This window comes from Salvelinus sp. IW2-2015, linkage group LG6.1, assembly GCF_002910315.2.
Source record: "Salvelinus sp. IW2-2015 linkage group LG6.1, ASM291031v2, whole genome shotgun sequence".
NCBI classification, from domain to species: Eukaryota; Metazoa; Chordata; class Actinopteri; order Salmoniformes; family Salmonidae; genus Salvelinus; species Salvelinus sp. IW2-2015.
This window is the reverse complement of record NC_036845.1, coordinates 18269909-18283125: the sequence shown is the minus strand read 5'-3', so window position 1 is coordinate 18283125 and position 13217 is coordinate 18269909. Positions and strand designations below refer to the sequence as shown.

The 13217-nt window shown below is 42.6% G+C and overlaps 1 protein-coding gene across 1 annotated transcript in view; it reads left to right on the top strand.

The window, feature by feature from the left end:
* The window catches only part of LOC111965263 (myelin basic protein-like), a 51668-nt gene that overhangs the window by 15663 nt on the left and 22788 nt on the right, over positions 1 to 13217 (top strand). The window contains exon 2 of the mRNA XM_023989338.2: positions 953 to 1011. Within this exon, the coding sequence (XP_023845106.1) occupies positions 967 to 1011 (45 nt within the window). The 5' untranslated portion in view covers positions 953 to 966. The remainder of the gene's footprint in view (positions 1 to 952; positions 1012 to 13217) is intronic.

Here is a 13217-nt window from a genome sequence, read left to right as displayed (position 1 = left end):
AAAATGTTGAATATATGGGGCATACAATCATCACAGCTCTGCAGATGTTGTTGTGAGGATACAGAATCAATAGACCATTTGTTCTGGTATTGCCCTCAGGTAGCCTGTTTCTGCTCTCCGGTTCAGGAATGGCTGAAAATGCATAACATTAATCTAAAATTGACCCTAGAAGTAGCAATGTTTGGAGATCTGGAGAGACTTGGTCAGTCAGTTACTAATATACTAATACTCTTATTAGTGAAAGTATTTATCTTCAACTCACAATCTGTGGATTCTATTCGATTAGATTACAATTGTATATCAAACATCACAGCATAGTTGAAAGATATATATATATATATATATATATATGGCACGTAGAAATCCAAAGAGGGTGGCAGCAGAGATAGGTGGGATAGCCTGACGGAAACTGAGGGTTGGGATGTGGAACTGGAGACAAGTGGGAGTGGAGTTGCTGGGCCGGGGATAGAATGACAGTCAAAGAAAAAAGTCTAAAATAAAGTTTTTTTTTACAAGTAATACGTTTTGAATGACACTATGCCTGTTTGCCTGAGGCTGTTGCCTCGCAGGTGCTTGTACACCTGCATATACACAAACTTGCATTCAAACATGTGCACACACAGAGACACATGCACACGTGTAAATAGGTCTGCACATGCACTGCAACGTATACAGTCTGCCTTGCTGTTTAGGTTTTTGTTTTCCTTGATGTTTTTGCGTGATCTGTTTTTGTTTTTTTCTCTTTTTTCCCTCTTTTGTTAATTTTGTTGGTTGTTGGTTCATTGGGGGATGGTGGAATGGGGTGGGGAATGGAGGGAGAGTGATTTATGAAGTAGTGTTTCTCTTTTTTTTTACGTCAGCTCTGCTGCCACTGAACCCGACTGTCTCCGATTTTAAAAGGAGTGTTGTAATTCCAGATGGGTCTGCTACCATTCTTCTCTTTTCTCCACAGTCTCTGTCGACAACATGGGACAGCATCTAGGTAAACGCGAGCCACAGCCGCAGAGCAAGGTAAGCATCTCAGTCGGAAGTGTATCTATGCATGATTTTGTTGAAAGTATACAGGACAGTAGTGCTCAGCGATTAACCGAAATGTTGGTTTATTTTCGTAAAAAAAAAAAAAAGAAGGAAGTAAATGACCAACATCAGTTAAATTATTTGAATTCCATTTAGTAAAATGTTTTTCTGTGCACTCACTGCGCCATTTGTGCCGTTTCTCTAGAGAGATTACTCTCTGGGACATGTTGTCCAACTCATCTAAGTTAAGTGAAGTAAATGTGGTAATTAACTACAATGACCAGAATCCATTACGCCTATAAGCTACCTGTTTTCATTGGTTCACGCCTGCTTGTGGGGCCGGCAGACTGACACTGAGAGCGATAGAGAGAAACGAGAGGGATAGAGAGCAGTTGTTTAGGTGTCTCTACCCGACAATGCATCTAATAGAGTGATAGGTGTTATTTAGCAGTCTTAAAATCTACTTTGAAGAACTGCTGAAATGGTGATTTTGTCAGACAGCAGGCAGCTAGCCAGCTAGGCTAGCCTGCTAGCCTGAAGGATGACTCTTTGGGAAACAGAGGTAGATGGCTGGCTGCCTGAGCAGAGATTAGATAATGCCTTGAAATAAAATAATAAATCATCAAATATATATATAGATTTTTTATATGTACATAACAACTGAAATATTTTATTAAAGTAATATGAATGAAGGATGGTTTATTAATAAGTGATGTGCAGATATGGGCAGTCATTGGAGTTGTATTAATGAAATAATATCATCATACTAAAAACAAATGTGTGATATAAACAACCACAATATTTTATTTAAGTAAAGTCACGTGAATAAATGATGGTTAGAGCCTAATAAGTGATAGTAATGGGCAGTCACTACCATCAATTATTTTATTCTGAGTTGTTGCAGCAGTGAACCCACATAATGCATTTGTTTAAAGAAATCTAAACCGATATTGAAAATGTCAAAAAGCACTAATTGCTCAGCACTACAGGACATACACAGTATACACATTTAGTGCACATACAGTTGAAGTTTGGAAGTTTACATACAATTAGGTTGGAGTCATTAAAACTTGTTTTTCAAACACTCCACACATTTCTTGTTAACAAACTATAGTTTTGGCAAGTCTGTTAGGTCATCTAATTTGTGCATGACACAAGTCCTTGTTCAAACAATTGTTTACAGACAGATTATTTCACTTATAATTCACTGTATCACAATTGCAGTGGGTCAGAAGTTTACATACACTAAGTTGACTGTGCCTTTAAACAGCTTGGAAAATTCCAGAAAATGATGTCATGGCTTTAGAAGCTTCTAATAGGCTAATTGACATCATTTGAGTCAATTGGAGGTGTACCTGTGGATGTATTTCAAGGCCTATCTTCAAACTCAGTGCCTCTTTGCTTGACATCATGGGAAAATCAAAAGAAATCAGCCAAGACCTCAGAAGAAAAATTGTAGACCTTCACAAGTCTGGTTCATCCTTGGGAGCAATTTCCAAACGCCTGAAGGTACCACGTTCATCTGTACACACAATAGTACGCAAGTATAAACACCATGTGACCACGCAGCCGTCATACCGCTGAGGAAGGAGACACGTTCTGTCTCCTAGAGATGATCGTACTTTGGTGCGAAAAGTGCAAATAAATCCCAGCACAACAACAAAGGACCTTGTGAAGATGCTGGAGGAAACGGGTACAAAAGTATCTATATCCACAGTAAAACGAGCCCTATATCGACATAACCTGAAAGGCTGCTCAGCAAGGAAGAAGCCACTGCTCCTAAACTGCCATAAAAAAGCCAGACTATGGTTTGCAACTGCACATGGGGACAAAGATCGTACTTTTTAGAGAAATGTCCCCTGGTCTGATGATACAAAAATAGAACTGTTTGGCCATAATGACCATTGTTATGTTTGGTGGAAAAGGGGGGATGCTTTCAAGGCGAAGAACACCATCCCAACCGTGAAGTACGGGGGTGGCAGCATCAAGTTATGGGGGTGCTTTGCTGCAGGAGGGACTGGTGCACTTCCCAAAATAGATGACATCATGAGGAGGAAAATTATGTGGATATATTGAAGCAACATCTCAAGACATCAGTCAGGAAGTTCAAGCTTGGTCGCAAATGGGTCTTCCAAATAGACAATGCATACTTCCAAAGTTGTGGCAAAATGGCTTAAGAGCAACAAAGTCAAGGTGTTGGAGTGGCCATCACAAAGCCCTGACCTCAATCCTATAGACAATTTGTGGGCAGAACTGAAAAAGCGTGTGCGAGCAAGGAGGCCTACAAACCTGACTCGGTTACACCAGCTCTGTCAGGAGGAATGGGCCACAATTCACCAAACTTATTGTGGGAAGCTTTTGGAAGGCTACCCGACACGTTTTACCCAAGTTAAACAATTTATAGGCAATGCTACCAAATACTAATTGAGTGTATGTTAACCTCTGACCCACTGAGAATGTGATGAAAGAAATATAAGCTGAAAGAAATAATTATCTCTACTATTATTCTGACATCACATTGATTTCACATTCTTAAAATAAAGTGGTGATCCTAACTGACCTAAGACAGGGAATTTTTACTGGGATTAAATGTCAGGAATTGTGAAAAACTGAGTTTAAATGTATTTGGCTAAGGTGAATGTAAACTTCCGACTTCAACTGTGGATGTGCATTGTGTGTAAGATAAGTTTGATCCTTTTGTTTTTATGGGAATAATACTGACAATGGTGAAGTTCAATGTGATTGTAGACTGTAGAGCCTCTTATATCATTCACAGCTTAGGCCTTTATCAGGGAAGTGAGGCAACACATTGGACCCTGCTGTAGTTTATTCATGCAGTCCTCCATCAGAACAATGGAGTTATGACCATAAAGAAGCTCTCAATCAAATCTGAAGCCCTCAGAAAAATACAAACGGCTTCAAAAAGAGTCTGGCGGAGTACTTGAATAATATAACCCTCAAATGAATGCCAGACAAAGGGTGCATTCCAAGTGACAACCTTTTCCCTTATGTAGTGCACTTTAATTGTTTGGAGCTGAGTGGCGTTTTCCTTTCAGTTATAGCACAAGGAAAGGGGAATGGGGTTGTGGTGACTGTTCTGCTGTAGGGGCCAGCTTGTTAACCACTGAGTAAGGATGTGGTGTTTGGTAAATAAGCAAGTCATTTAAGGTCTTTTGTAGCCTTGTGTTTTTTCCATGAATTGGTGTTTTTGGAAGAATGTGAAAGTTAGCTTTTTGTATGTCAATACTGAAAAAGTCCCCTCTTGAAATGTGTTGACATAATGTTTGTAGTCATATAGGTAACTGGCAAAATAAAGGAAACACCAACATAGTGTCTTAATAAGGCCCCCAAGAGCCAGAACGGCTTCAATGCACCTTTGCATAGATTCTACAAGTGTCTGGAAATCTATTGGAGGGATGCAACAGTGTTGCTGATGGTGGTGGAAAACACTTGTCACAGGCACCACTCCAGAATCTCCCATAAGTGTTCAATTGGCTTAAGATCTGGTGACTGAGACGGCCATGGCATATGGTTTACATCATTTTTAATACTCATCAAACCATTCAGTGACCACTCGTGCACTGTGGTAGGGGGCATTGTCATCCTATGGGGGCATAGCCATGGTAGCCAAAATAATGTATTTTGGCTACCAATACAATATTTGTATTCATGACCCTAAGCATGATGGGATGTTTATTGCTTAATTAACTCAGGAATCTCACCTGTGTGGAAACACCTGCTTTCAATATACTTTTTATCCCACATTTACTGAAGAGTTTCCATTACTTTAGCAGTTACCTGACAATCTACTGTAGCTACAGACCAGGTGTGTCAAACATACGGCCCGAGCCCATTCAATCTGGCCCACGGTGGTTTGAGTAAATAAATAAACATATTTGTTCTCATAAAAAAATTGAAAATGATTCGACATTGAAATAACTCAACTGTGTAGAAGTGATAATGGATCTACAATTATAAACTTTTCACCCTGTCAAACTTGCTAAAAAGTAATCGAAACTAAATCTAGACAGTCAGGGAGTGTCAAATTCCGAAATTGATGGATAGAGGACAATTTTTTTTATAACTTTTGACGGCGAGGAAATATACTAAATTGTAAGTGCAGACCTCCAGACCTTGGTGAAGTCCGATTGTGGCGCGCAGTGCAAAATGAGCTTGACACCCTTGCTATAGAGATAACTATCTTCTCCATTTTTTTTATCACTCCCCCTCTTTTACCCTACTCATTCTCTCTCTCCATGCTTCTGGGGAGATGATTTTCTTCATGGGCAGTCCAGTCCTGAGAGAGGTGCTTTTTTTTTTTATATCCGTGGGAGTGCTGCGACTCAGAGCCGCTGAGTCTTCTTATCGACTTGCCAGATCTTAGAGTGGCGGACTGGTGTTGCCAGGCAGTGGTTGATTAGCGAGCATCAGAGTGTGCCTGGGTGGTCAGGACACTGCGATTTCAGTAAGTGATGACAAAGCTCGCCTGCTACTTCTGCAGGTCAGCCCGGAGGCCCAGGGAGAGGAGGAAAGGTTATGTAAGGTCAGGTCTCAGGCGCTAGCCTGGTTATAAAACTAGGCCGTTTCAGGTTAATGTTGGATGTGATGTACAGTATCTTTGATTCATCATTTTCAGCATAGCCCTTTCTTGTTCGGGTCACAGAATCCGAACGAGGCATTTCAAATGACACACTGATGACTGTTAGAACACTTCTGGTGATGGACTGATTCCCAACTCACATTTCATTTTGAGTATTACCCTGTTACACCTCAGAAAGATTACATTTCCTTGCTTGTCATTGCCATGGGACCCCTATGCAAGCTAAACTACTCGCTCAAAATCATAAAATAATCATAAAATAGAACTCATTAAACTGTAATGAGTATAGCTGTGGAGGGCACAGTGTTGTTACTTACTCAAGAAGAGTAATTTGTGTGTTATGTTCATTTAAAATGGGATGGACAAAGCAGTATCTGCATGGCACGATGCGTTTTATTGACAGATGGTCGTTTAGACATCCCACCAATGAAATTCTCACTCTTGGTAGGCATATATGTTGCCGTGGTGATATCTGATGCGTTACGTTAGGCCATTCAATGTCAGCGGCTACTTTCATCACCGCGTCACCCACATCCATCCACCCACCCACCTCACACAATACACAGAGACGAAAGAAGCATCAGTGACCCATTTCCTTCTGTAAGGATGAATGGACTATCGGGCAGATTATTTTGAATTACATTTGACATTTTAGTCATTTAGCAGATGCTCTTATCCAGAGAGACTTACAGTAGGGATTGCATACATTTTCGTATTTTTTTTTAGGATGAATCAGTTTATGGTCAGTTTCATACTATCATTAGCTCAGGGCCAACGGTCCACGAGAGCCTATTCAGCAGTCCCACCCAAAGAGCCCAGCTGTCCAATAACGTTGAGCTCATCTCAACCATCCTACACAGTGAGTGATGTCATGTTAAGATATCATGTCTCAAACACTGGTGCTTTTACCCTTTTGGGGAAAATCTGTCAGTTCCATCATCAGTTAATTTGTTATGTTTTTCTGTTGAACTAGCCCACATGAATGATTAAATTAAAGAGCTTTTAAAAGTCAAAAGTATAATCAGTCAATGGGGGTGTTTGGTAGGGATGGGGGGGATAAATCGATACAGTTGAGTGTCGCAATATTATTTTTTACGATATTATATAGACTCTGACTCCAACTGTGAATTCTCTAAAAGAATGAAGGTTAAATTAAGCTACTGCAAGTCAGCTTTTCCTGCGCAAACACTCAGGTGTTTCTCCTTCTATAGCTTTTTCTCCATCTTCCTTTTAAAAGGTAAGCCAACATTTTCAGCATTTTTATTACCATGACTGAAGAAAATCTCTCGTCCCTCTGCCTCAGACAAATAGTGAGCAATATGTTTGGGACATTAAATTGCAATACAATTGCAGTATCAAATTGCAATACATGATGGAACTTCCATCAGGAGCTAGCCAGCTAACTAGCTACCAGTCGTTGTTAGCCACGGCTAGCATCATCAAATCAAGTTTATTTTATATAGCCCTTCGTACATCAGCTAATATCTCGAAGTGCTGTACAGAAACCCAGCCTTAAACCCCAAACAGCAAGCAATGCAGGTGTAGAAGCACGGTGGCTAGGAAAAACTCCCTAGAAAGGCCAAAACCTAGGAAGAAACCTAGAGAGGAACCAGGCTATGAGGGGTGGCCAGTCCTCTTCTGGCTGTGCCGGGTGGAGATTATAACAGAACATGGCCAAGATGTTCAAAATGTTCATAAGTGACAAGCATGGTCAAATAATAATCAGGGATAAATGTCAGTTGGCTTTTAATAACCGATCATTAAGAGTTGAAAACAGCAGGTCTGGGACAGGTAGGGGTTCCATAACCGCAGGCAGAACAGTTTAAACTGGAATAGCAGCAAGCCAGGTGGACTGGGGACAGCAAGGAGTCATCATTCCCGGTAGTCCTGACGTATGGTCCTAGGGCTCAGGTCCTCCGAGAGAGAGAAAGAAAGAGAGAAGGCAGAGAGAAGAGAAGCAGTCTTCACCTTTTCCCCAGTCATCAGCCAGCCTTAGCTCAGACAACACCTGCCAGTCTGCACAGCGCGATATCAATCCAGAGCATATCGGACTGCTTCTCTCTACCATATCACCGGATTCCTGCCGATCTGGATCCTTACACCAGATCATCGCAGCTAGCTAACTGTAAACGAATGGCTACTGTTAGCTAACACCTCTGTCCCAAAGAAAGCACCAGCTAGCCTTGAGCTAGCCCCGAGCTAGGCCCATATACCAGCTAATTCTGAGGCTACAATACCTTTACCAATTGGCCTGGACCTTTTATTGTCGACACGGAGCCCCGCCGATCCATCACGACTGGACTGCCGATGTGATTGCCCGATGTGGTCTCAACAGGCTATTCTGTTACGGTGTCGCCAAAGAACCATCTACTAGCCCCGGGCCTGCTAGCTTTTCTGAACGCTGTGTCCCCTGCTCGCCTAGCATTGTAGTGACTACCGAACTGCACCCTGACTCACCTATTGCTGCTCTTTTGACCCTATGATCCCTCGGCTACATAGCTGATGCCCCCTGGACTGTTTGAATAACACGGTACCTCATTTTGTTTACCTGTCGACCCCAGCCTCGAACTCATGTACCGAACTGACCCACTCTGCCCATTCATCGCCATTTACCCTAATGTCAATATGCCTTGTCTACTGCTGCCCTGGCTAGTTCTTATTGTTTCATTTTACTGTAGAGCCCTCAGTCCTGCTCAAAATGCCTTAAATAGCTCTTTTGTCCCACCCCACACACATGCGGAGACCTCACCTGGCTTAACTGGTGCCGCCAGAGACGAAACCTCTCATCGTCACTCAACGCCTAGGTTTACCTCCACTGTACTCACATCCTACCATACCCTTCTCTGTACATTATGCCTTGAATCTATTCTACCACGCCCAGAAATCTGCTCCTTTTATTCTCTGTCCTCAATGCACTAGACAACCAGTTCTTATAGCCTTTAGCCTTATCCTACTCCTCCTCTGTTCCTCTGGTGTCGTAGAGGTTAACCCAGGCCCTGTAGCCCCCAGATCCAGTCCTATTCCCCAGGTGCTATCATTTGTTGACTTCTGTAACCGTAAAAGCCTTGGTTTCATGCATGTTAACATCAGTAGCCTCCTCCCTTAGTTTCCTTCATTCACTGCTTTAGCACACTCTGCCAACCCGGATGTTTTAGCCGCGTCTGAATCCTGGCTTAGGAAGGCCACCAAAGATTCTGCAATTTTCATCCACAACTACAACGTTTTCTGCCAAGATGGAACTGCCAAAGGGGTGGAGTGCTTTCCTCACCATCTTAAACAAGCATGCCCCATTCAAAAAATGTAGAACTAAGAACAGATATAGCCCTTAGTTCCCTCCAGACTTGACTGTCCTTGACCAGCACAAAAACATCCTGTGGCATTGGCACCGAATAGCCCCCGCGCTATGCAACTTTTCAGGGAAGTTAGGAACCAATATACACAGGCAGTTAGGAAAGCAAAGGCTAGCTTTTTCAAACATAAATTTGCATCCTGTAGCACAAACTCCAAAAAGTTTTGGGACACTGTAAAGTCCATGGAGAATAAGAGCGCCTCCTCCTAGCTGCCCACTGCACTGAGACTAGGAAACACTCACCACCGATAAATCTACGATAATCAAATTTCAATAAGCATTTTTCTATGGCTGGCCATGCTTTCCACCTGCCTCCCGTGTGGCTCAGTTGGTAGAGCATGGCGCTTGCAACGCCAGGGTTGTGGGTTCATTCCCCATGGGGGGACCAGGATGAATATGTATGAACTTTCCAATTTGTAAGTCGCTCTGGATAAGAGCGTCTGCTAAATGACTTAAATGTAAATGTACCTCTACCCCCATCAACAGCTCTGCACCTCCCACAACAACTTGTCAAAGCCTCCCCTATTTCTCCTTCACCCAAATCCAGATAGCTGATGTTCTGAAAGAGCTGCAAAATCTGGAACACTACAAATCAGCTGGGCTAGACAATCTGGACCCTCTCTTCCTAAAATGATCCGCCGCAATTGTTGCAACCCCTATTACTAGCCTGTTCAACCTCCTTTCGTATCGTCTGAGATCCCTAAAGATTGGAAAGCTGCCGCGGTCATTCCCCTCAACTGTTACAGACCCATATCTATCCAACCCTCCCTTTTCTAATGTCTTCGAAAGCCAAGTGAACAAACAGATCACTGACCATTTTGGATCCCCCCCGTACCTTCTCCGCTATGCAAGCTGGTTTCTGAGCTGGTCATGGGTGCACCTCAGCCACGCTCAAGGTCCTAAACAATATCATAACTGCCATCGATTAAAAGACAATACTGTGCATCCATCTTCATCGACCTGGCCAAGGCTTTCAACTCTGTCAATCACTGCATTCTTATCGGCAGACTCAACAGCCTTGGTTTCTCAAATGATTGCCTCGCCTGGTACACCAACTACTTCTCAGAGTTCAGTGTGTCAAATCGGAGGGCCTGTTGTCCAGACCTCTGGCAGTCTATATGGGGGTGCCACAGGGTTAAATTCTCAGGCCGACTCTTTTCTCTGTATACATCAATGATGTCACACTTGCTGCTGGTGATTCTCTGATCCACTTCTGCAGACAATTCTGTATACTTCTGGCCCTTATTTGGACACCGTGTTAACAAACCTCCAGACGAGCTTCAATGCCACACAACACTCCCTCCGTGGCCCCCAACTGTTCTTAAATGCAAGTAAAACCAAATGCATGCCCTTCAACCGATCGCTGCCTGCACCCGCCCGCCCGTCTAGCATCACTACTCTGGACAGTTCTGACTTAGAATATGTGGACAACTACAAATACCTAGGTGTCTGGTTAGACTGTAAACTCTTCTTCCAGACTCACATTAAGCATCTCCAATCCAAAATTAAATTTAGAATCGGCTTCCTATTTCGCAACAAAGCATCCTTCACTCATGCCAAACATACCCTCGTAAAACTGACTATCCTACCGATCCTTGACTTCGGCGATGTCATTTACAAAATAGCCTTGAGCACTCTACTCAGCAAGTTGGATGTAGTCTATCACAGTGCCATCTGTTTTGTCACCAAAGCCCCATATACTACCCACTACTGTGACCTGTATGCTCTCGTTGGCTGGCCCTCGCTTCATATTCGTTGCCAAACCCACTGCCCCCAGGTCATCTATAAGTCTTTGTTAGGTAAAGCCTCACCTTATCTCAGCTCACTGGTCACCATAGCAGTACCCACCCGTAGCACGCTCTCCATCAGGTATGTTTCACTGGTCATGCCCAAAGCCAACACCTTATTTGGCCGCCTTTCCTTCCAGTTCTCTGCTGCCAATGACTGGAACGAATTGCAAAAATCACTGAAGCTGGAGTCTTATATCTCCCTCACTAACTTTAAGCATCAGCTGTCAGAGCAGCTTACCGATCATTAATTATTTCACCACTATGGCCTATTTTATTGCCTTACCTCCCTAATCTTACTACATTTGCACACACTGTATATAGACTTTTCTATTGTGTTATTGACTGTACGTTTGTTTATCACATGTGTAACTCTGTGTTTGTGTCGCACTGCTTTGCTTTATCTTGGCCAGGTCGCAGTTGTAACTGAGAACTTGTTCTCAACTGGCCTACCTGCTTAAATCAACGTGAAATAAAATAAAAAAACATATAGAATTGTGATACAAATACAATGGCAATACATACTGTATCATATCGACACCTAAGTAATGTGATACTGTCGTGTTGTGAGGTCCTGGCAATTCCCTGCCGTAGTGTTTGGGTGGTCATTCTGATGCTGGTTAGCCCTCTGTGGTTTGTCCTGTCCACTCAGTAGAATAAACTGGATTAAGCCAAAGCCTTAGAGAGCCTTTGTGCTCGCTGATGGATGACATTTGTTTGACGTAGCCATTTTAACTTCTAACCGTTGGCTGTATAACACACCTAATCAAAATGGGACCGTGTCAAACACTTTTGCTCTCAAAGACACTGGACATTATATCAGTGTTGATGACTACTATGTATGAAGTCATTCATCTTAGCCTATAGGCTGGCGTGTTGTTTTATAAACATGAAGATAAAACCTTTGGCTCTGAGGTTGCTTGACTCATAGAAAGAGAATAGTAATTATTCTATTTCTATGGCTTGATGTCTGTAAGGCCTTGAGTGGCTTTGTACTGTAGGTAGTGAATACAACACGTATGATTTAAAAACAACATTCTCACTTTTGTTTGATTCATTTGAGTTTCATGTTTATATCTCAAGAATTGTCAATATGACCAATGGTTTAAAGCCTAACTTAAAGGCCTACATTTGATAGTTTTGAGGTCCATGCTCAAACAAAATGTTTTGTCTTTTTATAGATGGTAGACCTATACATGAAACAGTTTTCTGAGGAGGTTTAATCTGCTGTTATTCCATTTGCTCTATACATACGGTCAGAGATCATGGGGGATAGCATAAGGATGTCATCATTGGCGCCATAAAATAAAAACCGGATCTAACATAGTGGATATTTGTCAAATCCGTAGTTATTTCTGTGTCCTAACAGGCCCACAATGTGTTTACTAAAATCTGATTTACATATACTGTATATTTGGTTGTTTTCGATGCATAATATTTAGAAGTTGTCCTTTTCAGGTTTCATTTATTTATTTTTGCTAATGGTTAGCTCTCGTTTGGATAAGGTGGTAGCTAGCCAAATAGAAATCGGTGGCGGAAGATGAAGTCATTTTTTACTGTAATGCCGTTAATTGGTGATTATGAAATTAACATATATTGAGGTTGACATCCAAACAAGCCTCATACTTAGATTTGTACCCCAACATAGTGTTGAATACACATAAATAAATGTAAGCTAATTTAGATGGGCTGCACTGAGAGAGATTCTGGATCTATCCCCGACGGGGGGGGGGGGGATGTGTGCATGGTGTTTCCATGGTTTTAGTTGAACTCTTACCTGTGTTTTGCATATACAGTCGCTGCCTCAATGCTGTGTGGTCCACCGATAAGGACAAGTAGAGGCTTATTTAACAATAACACACCACTGTTTTCAGTCAGGTTGGGTCTGAGAGCTGCTACTTTACTGAAAAAAAAATCAGAATGCGATGCCGCCGCAATTGAACAGAACAAAGATAATTAAGAGTTGAGTTGTTTTCTCTGTGTCTCGCTCTCCGAATCCTGAAATTGCACCCCACCTATTGTTCCTGTCTGTTGCGGCGTGGGTGGGGAGGAAAGAGGGGGCTTTAAATGGCGAGTAATGTACTTTAACGACATCAGGTAATTAACCTCCGCCTTGCCGAAGTCCATTTGTCACAGATTTTCAAATTACAGCAGAGAAAAATAGGCGCGCCATTAAAATTCAGCTGCGGCTGCAATCAACTTTCCCCCACTCTTCTCCTCCTCCACCGCATAATGGAATTAGAAAAGACAGAGGGAGGGAAAAAAGAGAGAAAAAGGGAAGACAGCCCTTTTGAACGGTGTCAGAAGCACAGATAACGAGGCCTTAATGTTCCTGGCATGGGCTTACCTAGACAACAGGACAGTGACAGGGAAACCCAGGCTGGGGCTGGGCCTGCCTGTCCTGCCCACCTGTCCCGGGGTTGATGAGGATGTATGGGGCTCTGTCAGACTCGGCTGGCCTGCT